This window comes from Patagioenas fasciata, chromosome Z, assembly GCF_037038585.1.
Source record: "Patagioenas fasciata isolate bPatFas1 chromosome Z, bPatFas1.hap1, whole genome shotgun sequence".
Classification (NCBI taxonomy): Eukaryota; Metazoa; Chordata; class Aves; order Columbiformes; family Columbidae; genus Patagioenas; species Patagioenas fasciata.
Genome location: NC_092560.1, coordinates 63,905,732 through 63,933,709, shown reverse-complemented (window position 1 = coordinate 63,933,709; position 27,978 = coordinate 63,905,732). Strand labels below are relative to the sequence as shown.

The following is a 27,978-nucleotide window of genomic DNA, read 5'->3' as shown; positions in this document are numbered from 1 at the left end:
GATGTTTTACAACTATGAGACACAGGACCTGGTTGCCCAGAGAGGTGGTCGATGCCCCATCCCTGGAGACATTCCAGGCCAGGCTGGACGGGGCTCTGAGCAACCTGATCTGGTTGAAGATGTCCCTGCTCATCGCAGGGGAGTTGGACTAGATGACCTGTGAGGGTCCCTTCCAGCCCAAACTATTCCATGATCCTCATGCAGTTTCCAACCTACTTCTGGAGTTCCCCGTATTAGGAGAGGGTAGCTTTCACTAGTATGCATGTAACTGCGAGAGCTGCCCAAGTTGTCTCCTCCAAACAGCCTCCTCAAAGACTCCTGAGGCTGAGGGTTGGTTTGGGGGAGCCGAGGGGGCAGGAGGGGAGGGTCTGTCCCGCAGATGGCACCAGTGGGGCAGCCCCACACCAGCCCGGTGGCTGCACAAGCTGGCACACATTTTGAATCATCTGTCCAGGCAAGGGAGCATTGTGGAAGTGTGTCACCAGGTCACTCACTGCCCCAGTCACAGTTCGTGACACAGAGTGACAAGCATTTCTCCGTATTTCAGTGACTATTTAGAGATCTATTATTTACTCTGAAAGAGCTTTTCTCCATGGCTGCACTTAGTGCTGCTGTGTTGAAAGGCTTATATTTCTGTTTCGTAAACTAGTATCCTGCTTCCTAAAAGCTGGAATGGTGATGTAGCTGATTCCCATCCCCACCTCCCCAGGGGACCAATTATTCAGCAGGATACTTCTGTGTCTGTGGTGTAGCCTCTGTGTTGCGGAAGCTGTAGTTACTGGCGCTAAAGCACGGTGCCTGCGGCACGGCTCCAGCTGCTGGCTTTGGCTGTGAAACCCACCCCACAACACCATTTCTTCTCAATCAACTTAGTATATTTTCTCCTTTCTCTTCTTGCAAAATAGCTTCTGAATTTGTTTTTCCTACCTACCTCTTATTTGCACTTCTCTTCCCAGCCACAGAGAGCTGCAAAATTTGTTGGGAATATTTTAAGTCTTGTCACTTCGGTTCATTTATTATTGAGAAACCATACAAAAGAATCATCTGTTTCCCATTTGGACTTCACAAGCACAGACTGAAGGCTTACACTTTCTTTGATTAACAACCTGCTTTCTGTCTCTTCTTTTACTTGTTTAGTTCTCATGTTAGGGTTTATGTTTGTAGAGAAATAATACAGAACCTGAACTGCACTTTAAATTCCTGTAAGCCGGAATAATGTGTGTCAAGGAGAAGTCCAGTGGGTTTGTGCTTCCTGCTTAGACCGAAAGTGCCCTGTGAGCACAAGCAAACAAGGTGTAATACTTCCTTAAGAAAATCCATTCACTTCATGAGAGCTTTTTTATTCTGAACAGTCCTGAGTGGAGATTGATTTCTTGAATTCATGGTCAGCTTTGAACATCTCCTGTCTGATGCATCCCTGTGGTTCTGAACAGTTCCACTTCATCTCCACATGCAAATCTGCAGCTCAGATTCATGGAATACGAAGTTCTCGGTCATTTGGGTTAGTCCTCATCAGTTCTTTTTTGTTGTTGTTCTGGTTACGGAGAAAATGGCAATGCACATGGTGGGATTTTCTAAAAAAATCCAACAGCTGTTACACATTGTATGAAATTCTCGGTTCGGACCAGCTCAGTAGCAGGCTGGAAAACTTGAAATTTAAAAAAAAAACTATTTTAGAGCTCAGTTTGTCAAAATCACCTGTGATGTCTTGATTAAACTGGTGTCCAGTTGTTAGAGATTTCTGGAAAGGCAGAAATTTGTTCCTCAGATGATTTATTCCTCCAGTGGGTCTGCCTGCTATGTTCTCTAAGTACCAGCCATTTTTAAAAAGCAAAACACCATAAGGAAGGGGCAGGGTTATATTCCGAACTAGAAAGCCTAGAAAGAGAGAGAATTCCTTTCCTTCTCTATTGAAATCCACGTGGGAGAACGGGGGCAGACGTTGTCACAGAGTCTGTGTTCAGCCTTCAAGTAATCCAGACCAAACTCTCCACGCCAGCCATGTAAAGCCCTCTGCACAATCACGTTTTCTATCTGGGCAATGCTGACTGGTACTGGATGCTGCACGGTTAGTGGAATTCCTTCCAACCTTCAATTTTAAGTGGTGGCTGAGAAACCCGCTGCCACAGGCCACTTCCTTAAATGACACTTTCAGTGTTTTTAGGAGGCTGCACATTGCTGGTCACCATGAGGAACTCACTTCTCTCACCAGGCCCTTTCTGAGTGCTTCCTGAATTTACCTTCCTTCTATTGGCTGTGTCTTGATACATCAGAAAAAGAAAAAAACGCGTCCATTATTTTAGCTTATCTGAAAATATTCCAGCTGGGGATCAGAGCGGCCTGTTCACTCCTTACCTCTTCTGCCTCACGTGAAGCTGTGCAACGTGGTTTCAAAAGCAAGTTTCAGGATTGCATTTGTTGTGTGGATAGTAGGTATTAATGCATATTTGTTCCTTTTTCCCACAAAATTTTACAATTTATGTGCATGTTCCAACGCCATGCAGATTTTCTTGGAGCCTGTGTAGGGTGGTTAAAGCAGCTCTTTCCACAGCTGAACACGCTCTCCTCCAGCTTCGGGAGGTGTAGGGAGCTGGGAAGGAGAAAGCGCACCCACCTTGCACTGTGTTATTATGTTCCCCGTGGAACACACCTATTTCTCTGTCTTTACTGAGGCAGCACTTTTGGAAACTGAATAGATACTGGTCCTGTGTACCTTAAGCTGCTTTTTCACACAATTTGACATCTCTTTAGTAGTTTCTTAGTTTAAATATCTCAGCCAGAGCTCTGACAAAGAGACAGACTTCATCTGAAGATGTGTAGTTGAAGGCGGCCAGTGACAGGTAAGTACCATTTTCTTTATTACTCTCTGAATCCCTTAATAATCAACATTTCACATTAAAGAATAAATATTGTCAAAGCAGTGTCTTCTTACTTTAGCAGTTTTATCTTTTTCCTGTTCCAATTTTAATTTGATTGGAGGTGAGGGTTATTTCCAATGTGTATATTTGATTCTTGGCTTCTGGGGTGTTTTTGTTTGTGTTTGGTTTGGTTTCACTTTTGTTGTTGTTGTTTGTTTGCAGTGCTTTTGATTTGTCTTTGGTTTTCTTTTTTTAAACTTCCTGGAAGAAAGTTTTTGGGTTTTAGTTTTTGTTTTTTCAAAAAGGTTAGTCTGGGGTTTTTTTAAGCTTTCTGACTGAAGCTACCAAAGAAACCGAGGATGAAAACATATATCAAGATGTAAAATATGTGAAAATTAAGTAAAAAAAAAAAAAAGGAAAAATTGTTTCAAGCAGTCATTCTTATAAAAGGGATGTGCAAATTCAAGTTTAGAAGTCTATATGTATGATTTAACCCAATAAAATAATCTTATGCTTGAAACTGTGGAACTTCAGTATCTTTCAGTCAGATGGAAATGTCCACTGCTAAACTGCTAAAGGAAATACAGGTTTTCTTCAGGCGGGACTCCAAAAAAGTGTTAGCGTGCTTTAGGAGAATGAAAATTGCTGTAGCTTGTCCCACTTGAGCTCTTCTGAGAATTCAGCCCTTCTTTCAAAAATATCCTTTCTTCATTTCTCGTATTTCTATTAGATTATTCTAAATAAGTATGCATGAGATTATATATCGTATTACCCACATTTTCCTCCTCTGCATTTTTTATCTATTTTCTTAGCTAATTGATACGTCCATCTCTCTGCAGCTGATCTGTTTCGTAGCATAATCTATTTGGCTCATGTGTGGAGCCTTTTCGTTAACAAGCAAACAGATAAATCGGTCGTTCTTTCATGAAAACAGGACTGCGTGCCAGTGTTATTTTTTCCCTTTCTCCCCCGCTCTGTGTCTCTCTCCAGCAGACACTGGAAAAAAGGTGGTGCCGCAGTCACAGAGAACAGCGAAACCGAGTTTGGGGTCAGCCCTTCAGCCCGAGGCTCAGCCGCCCGCGAGAGGCCGCGCGGAGCTCTCTGGCGTTCTTTGCAGACCTGCAATGCCCCTGTCAACCTTTCTGGTAGGACCAGTGGGATCCTTGCTCTCCCTGAGGATGGGACCGTTGCTGTTGGTGGCTTTGCTAAAAGTGTTTCTATTTTGCTTTCATCTCATAGCCCACAACTTCTGCCGCGTCCTTCAGAGATCACCCAAAACTAACTTGCTAGTGTTCCTGCTGTAAGTCAGGAGAGAAAGATATTCCCGTTTATCTCAGCATCCCACTATGTTCCCACTAATTCTGGACCTCCCTTTGTTTATGGGATGCCTGAGCGAAACCCAATTATGTCAGCACTGCTCAAAACAAACAAACAAACAAAACGGCAGAATTATTTAACGAGTTCGTCAGATGATATTTTTACATATAAGGATTTTTAATATGGAGGACCATAGCTTTCTCCTAAGACACTACAATATTTTTTTGAAGAGACAGTTATTTGACCTGCCTCCTGTGAAACCATCTCCTGTTGTTCCCTACCAGCTATTACGTGTTCAGAGGAGAATGATCAACAAAACATCAAACTACTCCAACTGATACAGTATCCAGCCTGCTAATATGTGTTAAAACTGCTCCTCTTGGACTCAAAATAATGCCTTGGACTTGCATCTCTCTGTTGTGTGCATGTTGACTTCAAATCTTCAAGACAGACAGAGGTTATCTCGATCATCAGGAAGACCAGCATAGCCACCTGCCCTCAGCCAAGGATTTTAAGGCAATCTGAAACTTCATCGTTAGCGGAGTGTTGCTGAGGTGGATGCATCTTGTTTTTTTCTAACTAAAAATAGCCCGTATTCATCACACAAGCTTCTGCACATAGTTATTAATATTTGCTGCTGATGCACTCCTAGTTATTGAAGAGTCTTCACTGAATGTCTGGAAAATGAGAATGCCCATATTGTTAGAATAAATACCAGTTTCCTTACACCAGGAGACACAATCAACCAGTACATAAAGTATTTTAGAAGGACCCTTGTGTGCCAGTAGCCCGGACAACTGAAGGAAGCTTTACACACGTTTCCAGACTCTGACTTCACAGAAACGTGCTCTATTCTGCTTAGGGAATAACAGAAATGGTGATTTACATCCTTCTCTGTCCACTTATCACTGGAACATGTTTCTCTTCTCTCGAAGTTCCTTGGTGACTTGTGGGAATTCATGGCTGGGGAAGATGGCCTGAGCTGCATTTTGCAGAAAAGAGCTTCTGTTCACAGCAGCACAACACTGGATTGTATTGCATTCCATAAAGTATAATGGAAATGATAAGTCACTACTATGAAAAAACAGAAGAAAACAAGCAAAACCCCCATGGCTACACTATTAAGATCTTTTGTAACAAAATATGTGCCTCATAGCACAAGAGATAAATCCATACATCTTTTTTCATCAAATCTCAGTCATGAAAGTGCCTTTTACTGTAGAAGGTAAAATACAGGCCAATTTTCTCCCTCAACTGGGGCGGACACTCAACTCATTTGCTGGCAGTTTGCCATTGCAAATGCAACTTGTGAAGGCTGAAAAATCATCATAGATTTTCATCTTCAGCTTTTTCAGATACGGGCTATGAATCAATACATTGTTGCATGGAAAACTGCTGTGGAAGAGCAATTGCTGTTTCATGGGCATTAAAACTTTTGGGTTTATCTTCAGATTTATTTATGGGAAGGGGACTAATGTTATTTCTCAAAGAGACAAGTAATCAATTTGAGAATCTATTGACTTTTTTCCAATACTAAGATCACTTTGAAGAAAGTAAAACAGAACAGAAACAACAATCCAAAGCCTGAAGTTGTATGAAATCACCCCACCTGAGTCTACCTGAAGGGCAGAGGTCTGGTCATAGACCTTGTGCTGTGTTGCAGCTCCATGTGTCGACAAGTCTTTGTTTAAGGGTGTGTTTGGAACTGCTTTCAGCTCACCTGGATGACATGGAGTAGACTGCCTCAGCTTATTGAATTAGTGGGTAAACGGCTTCTTACAGAACTTGTTTAGAAACTGCTTATATATAATGCACTTAGCAAAAGTAAGTTTGCTTCACATATAACTTCTGCGAGCTGGGAATCTGTGAAACTTTGTGCTTCATTAGGTAAAAAAGGTCTCAGAGTCTTCAAGCCAGAGGACAAGGAGACTTGTGTCCCTGGAGAAAAGTGAAGGAACAGAACAGAATCTAACAAAAGACGAAGAGAAGATGTTTTGGTTTGTCAATATCTTCTTTTTTTAATTTATTTTCCAGCTGCAGGTGGAAAACAGCAACGGAAGGTCAGGTCTTTGATTGATTGCCCACTTGATGAAAACGAAGAGATCTAATGAGAAACAGACAGACCCCAGACTTAAATTTTACAGTTGGCCAGGATTGATGTGCAGGGGGTGGGCGCTTGGATTGTGTGGGTAAAATTGTTTAATTTTTTTTCTGCTGAGGGTCCCTCTTCAAGAGGCACCAGCTTGAGCTGCTCTACACTGTACCTCGTGAATAAAATACATCAGTGGACTAAGGAAAAAAAGAGCTAGAGATGTCATCTCTCTGTCCTCTATCTATCAATCTTCTGTAAAGCCTTTCACATAGTCAGTCACAACATCCTTCTCTCTAAATTGCAGAAGTGTGGATGTGATGGGTGGACTGCTTGGCAGATGAGGACCTGGCTGGATGGTCATACCCAGAGAGTCAATGGCTCAGTGTCTGGATGAGCACTGGTGATAGGTGGTGTCCCTCAGAGGTCTGTGCTGGGACCAGTACTGTTCAATATCTTCATCAATGACATAGATAGAGCAATTGAGTGCACTCTCAGCAAGTTTGCAGATGACATCAAGCTGAGTGGTGCAGTTGTTGACACTCCTGAGGGACAGGATGCCATCCAGAGGGACCTGGACAGTCTTGAGAAGTGGGTCCATGTGAACCTCCTGAGGTTCAACAAGGCCAAGTGCAAGGTCCTGCACCTGGATCAGGGCAACCCCTGGTATCAATCCAGGCTGGGGGATGAAGGGATTGAGAGCAGCCCTGTGGAGAAGGACTTGGGGGTACCAGTGGGTGAAAGATAGGACAAGAGCAGCAATGTGCGCTTGCAGTCCAGAAGGCCAATGGTATCTTGAGCTGCATCAAAAGCAGTGTGTCCAGCAGGTCGAGGGAGGTGATTCTGCCCCTCTGCTCTGCTCTGGTGAGACCCCACCTGGAGTCCTGTGTCCAGCTCTGGAGCCCTCAGCACAGGAAAGACATGGACCCGTTGGAGAGGGGCCTGAGGAGCCACAGAAATGATCAGAGGGCTGGAACAGCTCTGCTGTGAGGACAGGCTGAGAGAGTTGGGGTTGTTCAGCCTGGAGAAGAGAAAGCTACAGGGAGACCTTATTGTGGCCTTTCTGGTGTTCAGTGATGCTGTGCATCAGCAGGCAGTTAAAGAAAGGATTGCCTTCACCATTGTTACAATGAAATTATCTGCTTATTTGCATTCTTTTCTTCCTTTAGCACCAGATACATTGCTTGAATAAAGTGATGAGCCACCTTGTTCCCACAGCCCCTCAGTAAGGAACGATCCTTCCATTTATCTGAGTGCTGCACCCCCCGCAGTGTTAGGCACTGAAAGACTGTGAACGGCCTTTAAATGTTCTAACCAGCATTGTTACACCTTTTTTCTGCATTTCCTCTCCCCAAACTTATCTGAACATTTTCATCTTAAGACAACTACTGCCAAGGTCCGAATTCTTTAAAAATCAAGTAAGTAAGTTTTTGTTTATGTTTTTGTTTTTTTTAACAAAAAAGTGAAGCCCCTTTAGGGGGCAGGTACACTGCCTTGATAACCTGCATAGCTCAACTGCTAGCAAACTAGTGTTTATCTCCAGTCCTGTCTGGAGGGTGTTCTTTTAGATTACTATTTTTAACACATTTGTGCATCACAGCATACACATTAACATTTAATGACGGTGGTGCTGCAGCTATCATCTGGCACAAAGGCTGAATATGACAGTTTTCACAGGTCTTTTGGGACAAGGCTTATGAATCATCATCTTGTCCCTGGCTGCTTTCTTTTCTATCTCACAGCTGGCTGTGATCGTAAGGAGACTTTCATATTTGGCTCAAACAGGATTTTTCAGATGTTTTTCCAACAGGGAATGATTTCTTTGCTGCCTTAGTCGAGAAAGACAGTTTGAGATGTTGAGTGATGCCTGTTTCACGCTCTGGCCTGACTCTCTGAGGGTACTTGCCCTTTTCATTTGGTGATGATCACTCCCAGTACTGAGTTTTGACCTCTGGCCACTCCTGAGGGACAAGCCAATACAGATTCTGGGGACTGCTAAAAATGCACAGCCAGTTCTGATATCTGAGCCTACAGAAACTGTCCATGCTGTCCTGACGTGTATAATCCTGCCACAAGCTTTCTTTGAACCCTATTTCTTGATGTCTGACAAGCAGCAGCCTCACTCAGAAACAAGCAGGCTTTTTTTTTTAAACTGTGACAGTAATTAACCACTGGAAATTAACACTCTTTTTACCTTTGTGAAAAATTAAAATTTCTTCACTACAAAAATAAAAACTACTGCTGTTGGGAAAAAGTCACCACAGCTGCATCTGTTCAGGCTACAACCACTAGCTGATGGCCACTGAACATACAGGATATATGTCTCCAAACATCTGTGGGCTGCTAGAAGAGCTCTGACACACCAGCTTTATATAGGTGGATGAACAGTGGTATTTTTCTTTACCTCGTAAGCACTTGTCCTTCATGTCTGACACTGGTATCTGATTTTCCTAACAAAAGTCTGTTTCCCATTTTTTGTTGCCCGATTATTTGTGCCTCTGCCAAACTCTTGTAGATTTCTCTAAGCTATAGTACAAGTAAGCTGGATTAAAAATACTAAGGTAGCAAACAGTCATAGTGGTACACAGCAATAACAGTGCTCTGTGCGTAAATAACTTCACAGCAGAAACTAATAAACTCACTTTTATTAAATCAGTTCATTGCAACTGTTAGGTTACAAAAATAACTTCATCCATAATGATGTTAAATATTAAATACAATGGTAAAATAGTTATGCAGTGCTCCTAAAACTTTTTGTGTATTTCAAAGGGGCAAAGTAGCTGGCCCGTAAGTTCTTGTTTAAGTGTTGGCTGCATTTAACAACTCTATCTAGTTCATCTAACTTGAAGGCATGTGGGAAGCAAACTACGATTTAAGGAATTGAATGTGACCTAGGCAAGACTGAAAGCGGTCAGAGTTCCTGTGCTGCTTAAGAAGAAAACCAATGCAAGCCTCAACCCACTTCAAGTAGAACAACGATTACTTTGAAAAATGAAACCAAGATACAAGCAACTGTTCACAAGTGCAAAGCAGCTGGGAAATTTTATTCACTTGTCTTCCACCTCTGCTACCATAGCATCAACTGCATTCCAGTCCAGTTTGCTGAGGATACTTCCCGTGCTTTCAGAAACACCATCGCTGTCAATGCCAGGAGGAGAGAAACTCACAGCCTGTGGTGCAGTGGTCTGTGGGAGGAAAAGAGGAGCTGAATCGTTGTGTATCGTTCATGGACAAGACCTCTGTGCAGTCAGTAGAAATGATCCCACTCTTTTCAAACATGCACTAATCAAATCATGTATCTGACTATTCGGCAACAAATGCAATTTATTTTCCTGTTTACTCACTCCCACTAGCACCTGGTGCTTGGACAGACAACGTGTCTACACAGTTTTTATAAAGAAGATTCCTTTTCAAGGCTCACAAGAATCATTTTGCTTGTAAAGACAAAACATAGTTTCATTCAACCACCGTTGCTTATGTCCCTCTGCATCTATGCCACCCACAAGTTCTGAATAGAAAACAACATTTTAAATAAAGCAGAAGTAAACAGAGTGTTAAATGGCACATATTGAATAATTGCTAGAATAAGTGGACATTGTACCTGAAAGAAGGACTCATGAGTATCTTGCAGTATTCTTTGGATATCGTCAGGCACAGTCCAAGGACTCACTATGTCTCGATCAGTCTCTTGATCAACACCTTCTGTCTGAACTGCAGCGGTAACAGGAGGAGGCTTTTGTTTTGATGTTCTGCTGACTCTGTACTCAGCAGCTGAGGAGAAAACAACCCAACAATAGTGCTGTAACACTTATTGTTGTTTTCTTCTGAATGTCTTTAAATTTCTCCAAGAACAGAAGCTCCACGTTCTAAGAGTTGAAGACGTGTGTGAACACATGCAAAAAGAGCATGCCCTGGCATCCTGAACTGATGTGAGGTTACGGCGGAAAAATGCTGCTGGTCTCTTTCAGCCTCATGCTCTGAACTGTCTTCTCAAGGCAGCACACAAACAGGACTATGCACCAGGTCCTGTAGCGCAGTCCTCAAAAAGGGACATTACTACTTTATTTGATAGAGGAATAAAACGATATAAATCCTGGATTTGTGCTTCTTAGAAGACATGGAACTTTAGTGAAACCACTAGAAGTGATGGCATATACTGGAGAAACACAGGAAGGTGATGTGAAATCACAGAAAGATCAACCTCTATGTAGAGTTTAAAAAGAGAATGCATGGAAAGGAGGAAGAGAATGACTTTTAACATGTGTAGAGGTGAGTGAGTGATTCAGGACAAAAAGCCTATGTGCTTACTATTGCCTCTCTCCCTTTCGTGCACTGCCAACTCAAATAAATTCGATATTGTACAGAGGGATAATAAAGACAATTCCTACTTTAAAAGGGCTCAGAAAGCAGGCAGCATAGAAAGTTAAGGGAGAGGCACAAGACCTGTGTACTGTACTTCTAATTAATTCCCTGTCTGTGTGTTTAAGCTGAAAAAAATACTCAAGTCCTCTGTTCTTCATGGCTTTGTAAAGCCTGTTTCAGGAAATCGCTGAAATTTAGCACATTTACTTCAGTAATCTTGGAACTGCCATGAGGCTAAGGCAATTCAGGAGGTAAACTGAGGTGACTGATTGATTAATTGATTAAAATATTTCAGAAGTTTCTAAGGAAAAGGAGTTTTACATGGGAGGAAAAAATAACGACTTTTATTCTCCTAAACTAATGCTGTAATCTGAGGCCTGTGTTGCATAAATTCTACCCAGGATGTACTCTGAAACATGTTCTCTGTGTCTTATTTTTCCCCTGCATTATGTAGCTGAACAGCATTGTGCCATTGCTGTTTGTAACTTACAGGGTCTAGAATTAACAGGACCGTTTGCTGCATTTCTCATTCTTCCTCTGGAAGTACCTCTCTGAGGGAATATGGAGGCATTTCCTGGAAAGACAATGAGAGCAGTCCCTCTGTTAGATGCAGTAGATCAAAACTACTCAAAAGATTCCAATTTTCATTTATGAGCTTGCTTCCTGGATTAAACAGTATCCTTGCTATGGCAAATTAAGCTACTTTGGGCTTTGAAAGAGATGATAAGGAAAGGTAATTCTTATAATTTAACAGGCCAATGACAGCGCAGTTGCAAAAGCCTCAGGACAGAAAACATCCAGGATTATAAATCTGACTTTCTACATAGGTATTAAAGCTCCTCCCCCAGAAAATCTAGTAGTAATCTGAAGATCATCTTCAGTATGTGCCTTCATTAAGAAAGTTCCGTTCTTACCCCTGGACTGTGTTAAACCAAGAGTTGGGCTGAAACGGTGTACTTTTTGACCAAAGCTGGGTTTGGCAGCAATTCTGCTCCTGTCTGACAGAACAGGACTGTTTGGATGCCCTCTACAACAAGAAAAAACAAACAAACAGCGCAACAACAAAGTCCAAATGTTTACCACTGTCTACCCACATACGTACCATTCCCCCAGAAAACTTAGATCTAACAGGCCTCATTTAGATGAGGTAAAAAGGCCACAGAAATCACCTTCAGCCCACTTAGCTGAGGATCAGCATCATGGACTGCTTGTGGGGTCCATAAGCCTCTCCAGAATCAGAACTAGGTCCAGCAAAATTCAGAAGTTACTGCCACTCCTAAGGTGGTTTCCTGCAAGGAATTCCTAAAGAGTTTTGATTATGGCAAGGCTGATGTACTTAAACTGCCCCTGGACATCATCAAGAGGATCTGTACAGCACTGATTACATCCAGTTCAATGCTCTATCCTGGAACTTTACCTATTAAAAAGAAATGCAGAAATACTTAAATCTGGAAGTTTGCAGGATTATCTGAAGTACACAGTCTCTCCTATCACTCTGGAAAACATAAAACTGTATGTAGGAGAAGTATCATGCAACAGACACTTGCATTACATAGATACACATGGGACATTAATGCCGTTGAGTAGAATAAATTTACTAATTTATAATACTCAAATACCATCATCTCCTCAAAAGGCAAAAAGCACCAAAGAAGTAAGAAGTAAAGTTCTAGGTAATGAAAAAATACTAGAAAGGAAGAAAGTAAATGTAGAGTTTACTGAACTCTAAGTAGTCCATATGAATGCAGAGCAGTATCTTTAATTGCTTCTTGCTTGTTACTAGATGTTCTTCAGATCATTAACTATGTTGCTGGCTATAGTCCAGTAGAATTGCCCTTGAGTAGAATGGATTAGGACATGGAATACAGCTCTGATTCTACAGTTGGCTTATTCTGTGCTCCAAAAGACACTTTTAAGCATCCTTCCAAGATGTGCATTAGTGACTGTAAGAAACCTGGCACAGTAAATTAAGACTACTCTGATCCAGACAGAGCTTATATTTGATTCCGCCAAAATATAAAGCTTCTCTCAAGCTAATCCTGTACCAACTAGCTACAAATTGCAGACAACTTCCAAGTGTGGTAAAGACACCAACACATCAAAGTAGGGTTAATGCTTACAGTTGTTGCCTTCTGGTAGATACCACATGTCTTTTTCTGTACTCTTGAGGTGATCTTGTCCTCGACAATGTTCTGTGTTCATCTGCAGGTAACACCACTGTTTCAGATAACATTTCATTCATCAGAGAAAGTGCCTGTGATATTCTTATACTGTGATGTTCAGAATACAGGGCTCTGTGGAGAAATAATATTAAATGTTAACTCATGCTCTCATTCATTTAATTGCAGCTGGCTTGTGAGTCTTGTAAAGGCTGCAAGGTAACCAGAATAGAAGAACATATTTTTGCAATTTAAAATAAGATATGCTAACCCTTTTAAGATCATTAGCTGAAAGCTGAAACATTTATTAACAATGGGTTTGACAGAAAAAATGAGTCAATGTTGGGGGGAAAAAAAAAGAAGATACAAGGATACTCGGAAAGTGAAAAACACAGTCAAAGGATGAAGTATGTTCAGAATTTTCCTAAATAGTAAAGCAAACATGAATTATTTATGCTTTTGGTTAAAATGACATTAATAGACAAGAGAGTTAAAGCTACCTCTTGTTGAAGATTGGAAGATTAATATCTAAAGAAGAATACAACATGTAACATTTATAGTAACTTACTTGTCTTTTTCTTCTTTCTTCTTCTGGAATAACTTAATATCCTTTGAAGTAAGGCTACAATGCTGTGCAAGAAAGCATAATAATCATTAACATATTCTGTATCGTAGTCTCATTCCAGTCTCTCACTCTCCAAGTGCAGAGCTACTGGACTTGAAAGTTACTGTTTAAGACATTCTCAAGAACAAAAAACAACAGGAAAGCATATGGCCCTACCAGGAAATACAGAGAAGATTGTCTCTATAAACATACAGTCTCTAAAAATATACTGAAAGCTTGCAGTCATGCTTTCCATAGCTCACATGCTTAAAATATTAACATTCCTAAGATGATGTCTTCACTGTCAAGCTCAAAAGTTTCGACTGGCTTGACATTCAGTTTCCTAAAGATCAGTGACGTTCCTAACAATAACTAATTTTAAACAAGAGGGCAAGGTTGCACTTCAACCTGCGTTTGCCAGAGTAAAATCTGATTTTTTTTATGCTTTCATCCATAAAGGACAACAGAAAAAAAACAGCTCCCGCACCCCCGCCCCCAAAACAAAAAACCAACAAACCACAACCTAAGCTGAGAATCCCTCAGTCTAATGATTTCAGGAGAAAAGCTGATAACAAAAGCATAAAATATACAGTTACAGATTGGCAAAAGAGAAGGAGAGAAGCAGGACCTATTTTTCCTGAATCACTTCTGTCTACACAGGTACAAAAGAGCAGCTGTGTTCAACTCCGAAAGACTATTTAAAACCAATGGAAATACTGTATTTCATGGATGAGATCTATTACTTTTTCTAAAAGAGAACACAATTGTATTACTTAGTAAGAGGAAAGCTTTGTGTATTACATGTTTGCTGCGTGGGAGGCAAAATCAGCAGAGTTTCAGTGTAGAAAGAATTTACCCTGCATTCAGCTGATGAATAAATAGCACAGGGCTACATTTCGTGTTGCTAGGTCTCATCTCTTGTAATCCTGGAGCTTCCCCTAACTCAGCAATGTCTTTTCAGGTCCTGAAGGTATCCAGGTGACAAAAGTATATTTTAAGACTTAATACTGATAGAGAAATTATTTCTGAACTACTTTTGTACCATTTTTTCCCCTCAGTTATTTCCAGCACAGTGCTGATCAAAAGAGATGTATCAGGCCATGAATGTGTTTTTACTAATTAAAATCCAAAAAAACGTGGGCGAGAAGGAATTGTTTTCTGAGACTGTATTGAAACCAGACTTACACAAAAAAACCCCATCAGACACTTGAGATATATTCCGTATTTCTCTGCTGACCCTCCATAATTGCATATACTTCTGTGTGTGTGAATCACAAGGATGGCTGCCCTCAGTACCCTATTGTGTTCTTAGAGATCGTTGGCATCTGAACTCTGCTTTTTAAATTCTCTGGTGATTTTGGGGAAGTGTGATGGAAGATGAAACAAGATGTAAACACATCTTTACAACTCCTGTATTTATCACTCCCTGACAAAATACAGTTTTTATCAGTGAATGTTACAGCTATATCCATTAGAGTCAGGGGATTGTATTTCCTGAATCTAGAGCTGGGGGACAGGTCTTACTGCTACCTGCAGCCAATTGCCAGTAGTGCAGCCTGTGAAGAACACCAGTAAGTTTACTTACTGATCACTTCCGACACAACTATGGCCAGGTCCAATAAAATAAAATTATACATATAAAAAAACTACATTAAAATAGGAAAAAAAAAATCACTGACAGTCTTTATATTATCTAATCTGAAAAATCAACACTTGTACAAAACACAACAGTTACTGTTCAAGATACCCATTATTCTTACCACTTTGTTTTTTAGATTGAAAGGACAATGTTCTCTCTGTCTTTGTTCATCCAGTTTCTTCATATATTCTCTCATTCTTTCCTTTTGCTTTCTTTTCATCCATGCTTGTATCTCTTTCTTCTCCTTTTCTGCTTTTTGTGAATGTCCAGCAGCAGAATCACGAACCCTGAAAGTAGATGTAAAAGGGGAAATAATCACAAACAATCGCAGCTACACATCATATGATAAAAATACTGCAATCGCTTTAAAATTCTGGCTCAGCTCAAAGCCTAAGTAATGAACAACAGGGAAATTTTCTTCTGCAAAATTTTACTTCAAAAAATTCTGGCACACAAGTAATTTCCAAGATGTTCGCTAAAATTTTTCTTCTATTCCTCAACTATGTCCTGGTAATAGGAACAAAACTTTAAATGTGGACCAACTGTCATTGTCTTTATAGGATAACTGGCACAGAAAAAACTGCAAGCCATTTTACTTTGGTCTTCCATTTCTCAGAGTGTATGGTATAAGATTCTACAAAGAACAAAAGACCCCTCCCCTCAACCAATGAACTTCTTCACAAGGTTATCTGTACAAAGTAATTTCAAAACCCTAACTCAGAATATTAGAAAAGAAACACAGCCAGTAAGAACTACTAAAATAATTTCATTCCTAAAGTTCTTAAGAAATATTTACTAGTTCACCTTGAAATAGTCTTTAAAGTAAGCAGTTAAGTAATAAGTATTTTCTTCACTTTAAAACTAAAAGCACTGACCTAAAAATTAAATACAAGATTTTTCAAATGTGTTTCAATTTTTAACGTCTAACTTTTTGCAGCCCATTTTGAAACTTCTCTCATTTTTAAGGCTGGCAGGCACTAATAATTTCAGAATCAAGAGAATCAATGAATGCAGCAATAAACTGAAAGCTTATGGTCTGAGGCATTAAAGCCTTTAGTAGATTAGAACAACTTTTACTCATTTGAAAGTGATTTAATTTTTGGCAATGGGAAGTTTCATTATTGGAAGAATTCAGAGTTGTGTGAAAATAAATATGTCAAAATGAGTTGTCTTTAGGTCTTTGGTCATTCTGATTAAATAGTACTTGAGCACATTTCTGAAACGTCCAGTAATTTTGAAAATATTCACATAATTGCACAAAACAGCCCAACTAGCAGCATTTATATGTTTAGGTAGTTATTACTAATTTTTTTTGAATTCTCAAAGGATCACAGGGATGTTTATCATCTGTGCACAGGTTTAGATTTGAAACTCTTGAGCTCCTTTTACAATTTGAATAAATGTTAGAACAAGTAATCCAGAGCACTACACTCTATTTAGATGAATCACTAGAACATCCTGAAATATCTTGAACTGGTGTGAACTGTCGCACCATCGCAACAGATTGTTTGGCATCTGGAACAGCTGTAGTTTTGCCTTGTAAACAAGTGATACCACAAACAGAAGTAAGAAGGAGCTGTAATTTCAACCTATCTCAGGAAAGAACACAGCTGATTTTATAACTGACAGTCAGGAAGGTGCAGAAATCTCCACCAGGGAGGAGAGCATGACAAGCTAGAGTATGGGGCTGTAAGCTTCTGAAACTGCTTTGCTGTTGACAGGAAACTTCTATTCTGTCTTTCAGAACTGTTTTAGAAGGTTCTAGTCCCCTTGGTCGATCTGAATCTGCTGTATATGTAGAGTTGTGCTCCAGTCTGTATCATGTAGAATAAGGAACAAGCAAGTAGAAAGGAAAGAATTTTAAAACCAAAGTAATAAAACCCAGTTAGCACATTTGACAATAATGACCAGTAAAACAGTGGCTGTTAAACATTCTAATACTAGTCTCATTAACATAAACTCAAATCACATGTTTGCTTCCATTGTATACAGGGCACAAGCTATGAGAAGAGTAACCAGGGTTAAAATTACTTAACTAACACATAATAAAAAACAGTCATGGTATTACCTAGAGATTTTCTTAGCTTGTGTTTTTGTGAAGCCCAGTTCTGTTGGAGAGACGTCACCTTTTACTACAAGATCACCAATGATGTCAGTAACACCACTCAGACCAGTAATTTGCAGCGGATCTTCTAAAGAGCTTTAAGTTAGGCAGAGGAAAAAAAAAAAGTTACTGATTTAAAGTAGAACATCCCTGTAAGAACAAGCAACTAAAATCCTTCCTTTTATGCTTAAAACAAGAATATTCAGGTTGTTTTACCAGAAGGCTTTGGACTGAATTTTCCTTCTCCTACATCAATGTTAGTGCATACAAGCAATATCTGAATAATTGTGTAGATATCTTTGAAAAGTTAGCAGATACCACCCCAGCTTTACTGTCGTCATGTACACTTCAGCCAACTTTGTCCCATTCATAGTGAGGAGCTACAGATTCCTGACTAACACTGGGGGTACTGCAGCTAGGAGGGCTTTGAATAAACCACCCAGAAATATGTCCCCCTTCAGAACTGAACTGCCTGAGCTCCTCAGGGGTGTGTGAACCTGTCTGGCCCAGAGGAGGCTGAGCCTGGCAGTCCAAAGGGCCAGGAGCACCCACAGGGTCTGTACTGCTGCCTGTGCTGAGATAAGGCTGTGGGATGCTACTAATTTCCAGAATCCCAACTCTCAATTACTTTCTGAGCAAGAATCAGAGTGAGAGAATAACTTTACCTGAATTCTGCCTTTTCCTTTTCTCTCTTTTCATCTCATGTAGTTTATGATTACAAGCTACAGTTGCATCAAGTTACTCCTTCAGGTAAAAATTGCCATCTGCTAAACTTTATTGCCTTGTGCCCATCCTCCAAGGTTATGTAATTAACTCCTTAATCTATTTCAGTCACAACAAGCCTTTTCAGCCAAAATACTTTAAACATACACTACACCGTTCAGTTTACTGCTATGTTTCAAGCAAAACAATAAAGGTGGGTAACTGAGCAGCATGAGCAGGAAGAAAGGGAAGCCAGCCACTATTTCCTTGTGCAAAACTGGATCCAGAGGACTAATAGCAGTTAACAGGAAGACATATGTATGTCAGATAATTTTATTTAATGCCTAAGAGCATGCCAGTTTTGAAATCTCCAGTCTGTTGCTTTACACTGCTCATACAGTAACACTTCAAAAGCTTTCTGGTGACAGCTGGCCTCAGCAGACAGCTACTAGCAGCAGTTACATGGACCTGTTCAAAACCAGTGTTTTGCAAAGAAGAAAAATATCAAATGCACACAGACAATAGCAGCATCTGCATTAACAGCTACATTAGTTGTAACTAGAAATCAACCTGGAATGCTTCTGCAATTTTTGCATAAAGCGAATCTAACAGGCACTACCAAAGTCAGAGTTAACACCTGAAATTAACTAATAAAAGTTTTCATTCAGTTTGAAAATGAACGCCAAGATTTTTATGTAAGTGATAGTTCAATGTTGACCATCTTCTTATTTGTGGGAGTTTAAAGTAAACAAATTATCAACAAAACCGATGTCGAAATACATACGTATCACACAGTTCTCTGCCAACGTGAAAGCCTGAAACAGAAACAGCTTTTGTTAATAAATGCCTTGTACATAAACTAATAAGACATACATTAAACAATCTGTGGGATAAAATATAGAAGTATATCAACCTGAATATGTTGACATTAAAAATAAATGAATATTGTACAAAGGCTTAAATACATGTGAGAAAGCATGTCATCAACTGCCAGGTTAACACAGAGTCTTTACAGAACATTAATTAACAGCTCCCTGACTGACATGGGTAGTTTTACTAGGAAGAAGAGATCACCATTGTCACGTTTTCTGCCATGAGCAAAGCTTATCAGTTCCAACTGGAAACAATCTGTTCCAATTAATTACACAGTGTTTTATGGAAAATTATCAGTTGCCACTTACTTGAAGAAGTGAGGCTACAGCCTCCTGGAATTCAGGAATGTGGCTGAAGAACAGTACAGATGTCTTGGAAGAAAGAGAACTATTATCCTTCCTAAGCTAAACTGTACTAATGAAAAAATCATAGCTGCAACTTAGTATCACCTACAGTTTCCATAGCTTGCAAGTAACAAGTTCATACCTAAAAAGAAAACTCTAAGTATATTACTATTCATAAAATTTATCTGGGTGTGCATGCCATTTGAGATTCACTTCTGCTGTATGCAGATACAGGAATCACGTTTTAACACCTTTTAAGACAGATTGCTGCAAGTATAACCATTAAATCCATGTTCACCCATACAAAGTATGTATCATTTTCAGAAGCCTGAATGCAAGCAATGCAGGCAACATGCACACAAAATAAGACACAATACTTTCTTAAGCACAGGCAATAGGTTGCTTGCATAGTGATTTTTCCTTCTTTTAATGCTACTGTAGTCTTCATAATCATAAAAATCAATTTACTGTCAATTTGCAAAATTAAATGAAACTTTCTAAAATAACATTTTATGATACAGCCAGTAGTTACTGTATAGTGATAAAGAATAATTTATTTTGCTGATGTGGGCTGAATTGAATTAAGATTTCACCCCTCTCTAGAACATAGGAAGCTGACAGAAATTATAAAGACAGCTTTGTAAGGAAGCTATGAGCGTTCTGTGGCACTGTTCATATTAATATTCACATACACTTAAATAAATAATTACAAATCAGCACAATGGTGTGTTTCAGAAATAATCCTGAAGTTATTAATTTTATTTCAGTAATGCTGAATTTGAGTGCAAGTATAATTCACTGTTGAGCTGCTTTCAACGCTTAATCACACTGTTTCACCTGGTAACATATAAACTAATTGACAATGCATAGCCATTAAGCCCTTCTAAATAATGCAAACTAGAAAGACTAAGCATGACAGAACATTCTGTATAACAGCAATATAAAAGTACTATACCAGGATGAAAAGTTTACTTATTTTTAAGTAATGATGAAAAGGTAAAAGGAGACATTAAAGATTATACCAGAAGATGATGTTTTGCCACTGGGAAATTTAGAAGCAGAGGCCACAGAAGCAGGAGAGTGTACTTCCAATGTAGTATAACTGGGTGCAGGATATTCCAAGTTCAAGTTCTCCTTTGCATCACTTGTAACATCTTCAAAAATCAAACCCCTCAAATATTTTTCTGATTCCGTCAAAAAATGATAAATATAGTAATTAGTGTAGACCAATGGAAAAAACCCACAATGCAAAACACTTTTACTGATATATATTTGTCCATGGCACATTTAGTTTATGTGTCAAACCTGGAACAACCTGAACCTAGAGCAGTTGTGCCTCTCTATGAAAGGGCACTATCAGAGCTGTGAAGTATCTACCAGTCCTGCACACGTGAACAAAAAAGACTAAACTAAGAGTTGTTCTGCATGAGGCTAACACACATCTTAAACATTGTCTTATGTATAATACAGATCTAGCCAAGATTTTCTTCTACCACTTGGCTTTGTATTAACTTCGTAAGTAGATTAGACTATGTTTTGGTATGAATGAAAAAATGGACCTGAAGTACACACCCCTAATACACCTTCCTGGCACAGTACAGTAGCTATAAGTAAATAGGTACTATATAGTCAATTATTATATAAACAATAAATAATTCAATATATCAGCTGTAGAAAATAAAGTGATGTAAGCTTTTATTGAAATCAGCAGATATTGAAACTAAGTAGCCATCAAAGAGGCATTAAAATGTTTCTTTATATACACAGAGAAAACTGAGGACAAATTTCATATCCTTTTATATCAGCAAGCTAAGCACTCATAAGCATCAGGTTTTGATATCATGATACAACAGAAATACTATCATCTTTAAAATCACATAACCAAGTCCTGCAGTATGGTTTTAGGAAAAATCAAAGTATACAAGTATCTTCAAATGCATTTTTGTTGAAGCAGTGCCCATAACATTTGGATTTTCTACCTTTGATTCTATTTCTCTCCTACTTTTGGTGCATATTTCAATAACACCTTTTGGGATTGTATTAAACTATCAGTGGTAACTGAAAGTTGGTCAAGTTTAATATTCAGTTTCAAGTTTACTATCCTTCTGTTAAATGAACACATACCGTTATCAAGGATTCTAGCATCTTCAGGGAATGAAGGATGATCACCAAGGTCCGAATTGGCAGCCATTTCAAAATCTTCTATTATTTTCACTAGCTATAAATGAAACCCAAACCCAAAGTAACCATACATTCTTCAAAGTACTTCTGACATAGCACAGATAGTTATGCAAAGGTTGCTTTAAACATTTTTTTTTTTTTTTTTCCCCCCCTCAGAATCTTATAAATATTTTAATGGAGTATCCCAATCCAAAACAAAGAAAATAGCTCAAGAATCAATGTAGCTCAAGTAGATTCATTTTGTCTAAAGAGTTCAATCTTCTGGACCTTTACTCTGAAAAAGATACATATGAACTCTATTATCCTTGTGAACAGTTTTATTCCTATAGATCGCATTATTTTTGTTTAAATAATAGCTGAAATTCTTGTTCTTACAAAGAACAAACTGATTTCCAATACGGAGGAAATTGTTACAAAAAGAACGACCAACTGGTATGCACTGAAACAAAGGCAAAAAAGAAAATGGGTTTATCTTCAAGATTTGGCTAGGTAACAAGTAGTTTTAGAACCCAAATTCAGTAAAATGCTGAAACAAAGAAAGGATACGTGAAGATTTTTTTTTCACTACGGTTTTTTAAAGATCTGGCTAGATAATCACTTTGATGAAGATTGTAAGTGATTAAATAATCCACCTTAGTGTTATAACTGTGTGCAAGTGACACAATGAGGTCCTTACATTTCCGTGAATATATGGAGGAACAGGTATTGGACACTATTATTTCAAATGATTGTACAAAAAGTAGATTCTATGAAACTACACAGTGCTACTGAATTAATTCTGTATTAAGCCAGGTCTGCAGGAACTGTAAATTGACTTCGTTTTCTTGGTGTGCAAACCAATATTTTTTTTTTAACAGCTAGGTAAAAATCAGAACCTACTGGCTCATTCTTAGATTAGTCATGCCCAGTTTGCTCTATACTTGATAAAACAGTCAAAGTAATGTGAAGAGATAATTGCCAGCATTCCCTGTTTCACATACAACCCAAGTCAGCCACACTGGAAGTTTCAGGCAAATTAAACTAGATACAGTACTGTGAGGTCAGTCTGATGAAAATTTTCAACTTTTTATCATTATCTCTGTCATGACCTATAAAATAGTAATTCTTGAATTAAAAGTAAGGTCATCTGAATGTACTGCGTCCAAAATGCATCTAATTTACTTCTATATTTAATTTATAAATATCTTAAAAATACAAATATTTTATGGAATAAATAGAAACAGGTTCCAGAAATAGTCACATAATATTCTGCAAAGGCTCAACTGCAGAAACCTTTGTCAGGTCTCCTGTTCAGTCTGAACTTTTGTACTATTCCATTTTCTCAGTTACAAAGAAACTAAACACATTCTGCCCATTCATTAGAACATCACAATTCTGGCCAGCACTTCATCCATTGTAACCATATCAACCAACAGATGCAGCATTAATTGTGAAGAATTGTATATTATTCTCAATCTTTCTTAACAAACACAGATTTGAAAATACACTATTTCAAAGTATAAATTTTGCCTTTACCTGAAAGATGTTACAAAATAGACTGCTCCAGACACAACAGTTAGCAGTCAGAACTCACCACTTTGGTATTTCTGAAATCCTCCTCCATATGTTCTGTTATCTTCTGTAGTCTCTGTAATTTTACATCCATTTCCTGCTGCTTTGTTAAAAAGTATTTTTTATCAGTTACTTTGGTTCTGTCATCTTCATGTACTACGTTCCAAGTCACATGATCTCTAGCAGAATCTGACTTCTTATCTTCCTTTTGCACTTGGCTTGATACGTTTACCCAATGATCATCTTGAAATAAAAGGGTGCATCAACATCATTGAATAAACTGCAAACATTTAAGTACTGCAAGTAATTAAACATAACTATGCTATACCTAAAAGTATGTTCACAATCACAAAAGAAGGCAAATGTATAAATGTTTCAATATATAAGACTAAAAAAAGCAAGAGGTGAGTTGGGGAAAGGCTATAGGTTTTCTGTGGGAAGAATATTAAAACAGGAGGCTATGTTTGTTTGTTTGTTTCTGATTTAAAAAGGAAATGGTTTACCTTTCTTCTGAAGCTCCTCGGGTGGAATTGCATTAGTAACAGAAGCTGCCTTGTGATGAAGTTTTGCAGTAGATGGAATTTCAAACATCTCATTTTGCTGTGCAGTAGCTATCTCTTCTGCAGACTCAGGTATCATGGGCAACTTATTAAGGATGTCACTGTCTTCAATGTCAATCACACTGATATATTCACATTCACTCTAAACAAGAACAAGACTATGAAGAACACTACAGTATGTGTTTTGCATAGATTGTCTACAGTACATTGTTAACCATTTCCTGTGTTTACCTCTTACCACTTTGAGTTGAAAAGTTTTTTGGTTTGGAGACAAAATAACTACAATCTTCCCTATGGTTGTTATACAACTAACCCATTCAAAGAACACAAAATCATGAGGTAAGACAAACAGCATACTTAAAATGTATTTTAACCATATCTACGTGAGACTACTGACCAAATCATGTGCATGTGGCGGAAAGGATTGTAGAGGTCTCTCATTCACTTCAGTGGGGAGTCTCACGTTTAAATACATATCTGGTGGCGCTATCTCCAGAGCACTAGATGATTCTATGAGAAAAGAATAATAGTATTACATTTACAGTGAAAGACAATAAACTTCAGACAAACAAATTTGAAAACAGCTCTTTGTTCTCCAAATGGTAAGAAAAGCTCTCATTAGCATTTCTTTGAAAAAATACAGACCATGTAGCTTCATAGGTTTCTTTAATGTCTACTTCTAACAATAAATTAATGAATTATTTGTCATTTTGGTGACAAATTGGCAGAAAACTATTCAAAAGATAAAAATCAATGCAACATGCTGCAGTCTAAATTGCTATTAATTTCTAATTCCCTCCTGAAAAGGTTAAAAAAGCCCCCTGTATCTTCATTTGATCCAAATAAATACAAGTTATACTACTTGGCTAAAAAGATCTCTAACAAACTATCTGCAAGGAAGTCATATGATGTAGTAAAATAATATTCCAAATTGAACAACACTGTTCAATTTTAAAAGAAAGGAAAAGTTACTATGCTCACTTGGTACTACAGGGAAGATACTTAGGTACTGAATTCTAAATACTACAATTTATGAAGAACTTTTTAAAAAGTGGGGTTGGAGGGGAAACTCAAACCAAAATAAATCTTCTCTAGTCCAAAATCACAGTTACCTTCTATTTTTTTGTTCTACAAACTGACCCAAAAGATGACCCATTAGGAATAAAATTCCTGCTTAAGATCAGAACATTGTTAGTCTGCATACAGCTACTTAGCAGAGGCGCCAAACAACTGTATGATCAACTGAGCTACTACAGCTCGGTTTCTTGTGGAGCTGTGACCTGTCTTAATATCCCACTGGTCAATCAATTTGGTCCATAACACCAACTCCCCAAGATTAAGCAGCACTAAAATCAAGCTAAAATCCACAAATGTGCATCCTCATACAGGATTACAAAAGCATAGGTACACTGCACTGTGAAAAAATCCAGCAAAACTCTTCATAAACAGTATTATAATTATTTCACCTTTGATTTCAAGAAGCTGGATAAATTAGCATCACCTTATCTACAGCCTGCATTAAGCTACCTCATGTACTAAAAACATACTAAAACTGTAATATTTTTACAGACTTCCCAAATAACAAATGAAGTAGAGAAAGACAGAAGCCACACCTGACACAGGAACAGACATCACTGTCTCATTATTTTGAGCTTCAGAAACCTCATTTCCAGCACTGATTCCAACATCCTGGTATGATTTGACCACTTGACAGGGAAAACAAAACAAAACAAACAAAATGCATGAATTTAAAGAAAGTAAATACACCAATGATGTTATCTGAATGTATGTTTCTGATTTTCCAGCTTGCAATCAAAGCAAAGCTGGGGGGGAAGGGGCAGGGAAACAATTTCAATCACATGTAAAACATCGTATAAAATACATTTAGTTAAAGTGAAGCTAAGTTAAAAGAGGCTTTCAGAAAAAGTCACAGCAGAAGTGACAGAAAGTCGGTGGAGACCATTATGTAATTGCATCAGTAATATTTTTATTTATAATTCTTTTAACTAACATTTTGGAATTTATATTACAATATTTTATCATTTAATACTTTTTAAAATAAAAAGTTACAGAACGAAAAACTGGTTCTCTCTTTAAAAACTTACTCTATTTTGGAAAACGACCCAATGTCACATTATTAACAAGAAACAGTATTAGAAATAGTTGGTTGCTGTAGGTCACACAGGTAGCACTTACCTGGGTGGGTATTTGTACTTGCATCTTGAGTTTCTGTTACTTTTTTTCCTGTAGAAGCCATGTAATGTAGGTCTGCTGAAGTAGTAATTGCTTCCCTCATTGTGTCTAAAATGTGATAATACACAATATGTGTTTACAAATAAGGCAAGAATTAGAAATCTGTGAAAGCAATGGCATTAACTCTAAACTAAGGACTCCAACAGATCTTTCTTTGCACATCTGACACATAATTTTAACGTTTCTCTAGCCATACTTTATGAATGATTTCAAGAAAAGTTTGCACTACTCACCTTACATGAATATGCAACTGTACTGAAACTTACAATGCTACATTGAATTAAAATCAAGGCTCAGTTTCGATGTCTAATTTTTAAATTAAATATTTCAGTGTGCTGTGTAACAACAACTTGTTCCATATTTTAAAACAGGGCAAATATTTGTTACATGTATACTTTCATTTTTAGTTGATGTTTCTATGGAGCTTTGCAAGCCAATATTTCTCTAAGGCGAAATTTTAAATGGATTTTAATGGATCACATTTTATCCTCTGATAGGACTAAATATTGTGACGAGTTACTGTACTAGAAAGAAGCAAATCTTTCTATATGCATGGTTTTAATTCTGCAAGCCAGAAATATTGTAAGCATTTTCTTTTGAAAGAGTCTTACAGACAAATAAAACTGGAATGATATATTTTAAAAAAAATAAAGAGATCTGGAATTTGAAAACATTGTTTATAGCATTCTTCTGATGAATCACATGAACAGAAATCCCTGTGACCCATACTTGATGAATTCACTCAACATATTGTAATTATTTTGTGAAGTCTATTGTTTATAAACATACATACAAGATTATCGCTTATTTTTAAGAAAATTTTTAAAATTCCACAATTTTCTAGATAATTATTCTGAGCTTACAGATAACTGATATGAGATCTTAAATTTGCCTGTATCTCTCTCCACACCAATCCCCTAAAAACTAACTACCCCAAAAAACACAGAGCATCTGTTGTATATCATGAAAAGTTTTCGTAATTTTCTGGTGAAAGATCCCATAAGCCATCATGCTATATTGCATACAGATGACATAATTTGAGTTTTTAAGATCTTGGTTACTATAGAGTTTTCCCTTGAAATCTAACAAACTTCTGGTCCTTCATTCATTTTATTTAAGAATTCTAAGCATTATAAAACGACTTGTACTTGCCCATTGAAATGAAAACACCATCTTGACGGTAAGATGCAGATTTTGTGTGTGGATCCTAATATAAGAAGAAAAAGAATTATCTGAGAAAAATAGTTCCAATGCCAAAAGCTTTCTTGATGCTGTTAACTTTCCAATATACCTCACTTTAGTGATGATTTAAAACAAACGGGCAAACTAATCATAGTGACATAGTTTTCTTACTCCCTTTTTAGTTCTTCTAATTCAATCCAATTTAGTGAATTATTGACTAAGTGACATTCTTTCCCATATGTACTCTGGTAGTGTTCTAGCTTGAAATCCGGTACTTTAAAGGATAACCCACAAATTTGTTAAAAGATACCAAAAAGGCCTAGGCAAACAAAAAGTAGAAGTGAATAAATCAAACCCCAGCTTGACGAAGACTTTCTCTTCTCAGTTTCTTGGCTGAGATAGAACTGAGACCTCATACTCCCCCCATCCTCACTCTTATATTGTCATTTTCTAGCCTCATGTGCAGAGTAATGCCTAGGTCATTTGTCCTAGCATTTCTGCTAAGCTAAACATAATTTTTCTTTTTAATCCATTAGCATTTGTGTATATATTAAAATGTACACAAAGACAAATATTCTGTCAAAATTTGACAATTTCATGTCCCAGGAAAAATGAAAGCAACCTTGGAATACTTCATAAAAAGAAATCTCTTGTTTACAGGAAATATAAGTGTACGAATGAAAGACGTAAACTCTTCCTAGGCTAGAGCCTCGAAGAGATTCACCTGGTTGTTTTGGTTTACAGTTTTCTGCTTCTTTCTTTCCTGTTGGAAATGGAAATGGCAAAGAAAAAAACATTTTTCCATACCTCAGTCCCCACTTCAGCAACCATCACTGTATCACTAGTACTGATGATGGAGTCATCTGGACAGAAGGACACACTTGGTTTCTTCTTTTCCTCCGTTTCTTCCATTAGTTTCTTATCACGCCTCTTTTGTCTGTCAACATATTAATTGCAAAATAAAAAAAAGAACTGCACTGAAATAATAAAATACCTATAGTTGTTTTCTAAGAACTACTACTGTTAAGAAATATACACTGAAATAAAGGTAGAAAAGACAAAAACAACTGTTGCATACAGATCAGTTCAAAGCACTACTTTTGCTTACTATAAATTCATATAAAATTCAAATTGGAACACAAGAGGTGCCACTTATATTTGAGAAGAAATTTCTTCTCAGTGAGGGCGACAGACACTGGA

General features: G+C 37.9%; 1 protein-coding gene across 3 annotated transcripts in view; it reads right to left on the bottom strand.

The window, feature by feature from the left end:
• Positions 1-8,891: 8,891 nt before the first annotated feature.
• Positions 8,892-27,978, bottom strand: part of CPLANE1 (ciliogenesis and planar polarity effector complex subunit 1) — a 54,438-nt gene continuing 35,351 nt past the window's right edge. The window contains exons 36-53 of one of the 3 annotated variants that reach the window (XM_065860569.2): positions 27,586-27,715; positions 26,749-26,803; positions 25,540-25,644; positions 24,957-25,049; positions 23,741-23,853; positions 23,287-23,485; positions 22,806-23,026; positions 21,176-21,269; positions 20,074-20,235; positions 18,619-18,649; positions 17,097-17,228; positions 15,150-15,315; positions 13,354-13,415; positions 12,747-12,920; positions 11,541-11,653; positions 11,117-11,200; positions 9,866-10,035; positions 8,892-9,449 (exon numbers count right to left, since the gene is read on the bottom strand). In XM_065860569.2, coding sequence (XP_065716641.1) covers positions 9,312-9,449; positions 9,866-10,035; positions 11,117-11,200; positions 11,541-11,653; positions 12,747-12,920; positions 13,354-13,415; positions 15,150-15,315; positions 17,097-17,228; positions 18,619-18,649; positions 20,074-20,235; positions 21,176-21,269; positions 22,806-23,026; positions 23,287-23,485; positions 23,741-23,853; positions 24,957-25,049; positions 25,540-25,644; positions 26,749-26,803; positions 27,586-27,715 — 2,242 coding nt within the window. In that variant the 3' untranslated portion in view covers positions 8,892-9,311. Of the gene's footprint in view, positions 9,450-9,865; positions 10,036-11,116; positions 11,201-11,540; positions 12,921-13,353; positions 13,416-15,149; positions 15,316-17,096; positions 17,229-18,618; positions 18,650-20,073; positions 20,236-21,175; positions 21,270-22,805; positions 23,027-23,286; positions 23,486-23,740; positions 23,854-24,956; positions 25,050-25,539; positions 25,645-26,748; positions 26,804-27,585; positions 27,716-27,978 lie in introns of those variants that run through there. The other 2 variants (XM_071802424.1, XR_011736564.1) reach the window with 2 other exon arrangements.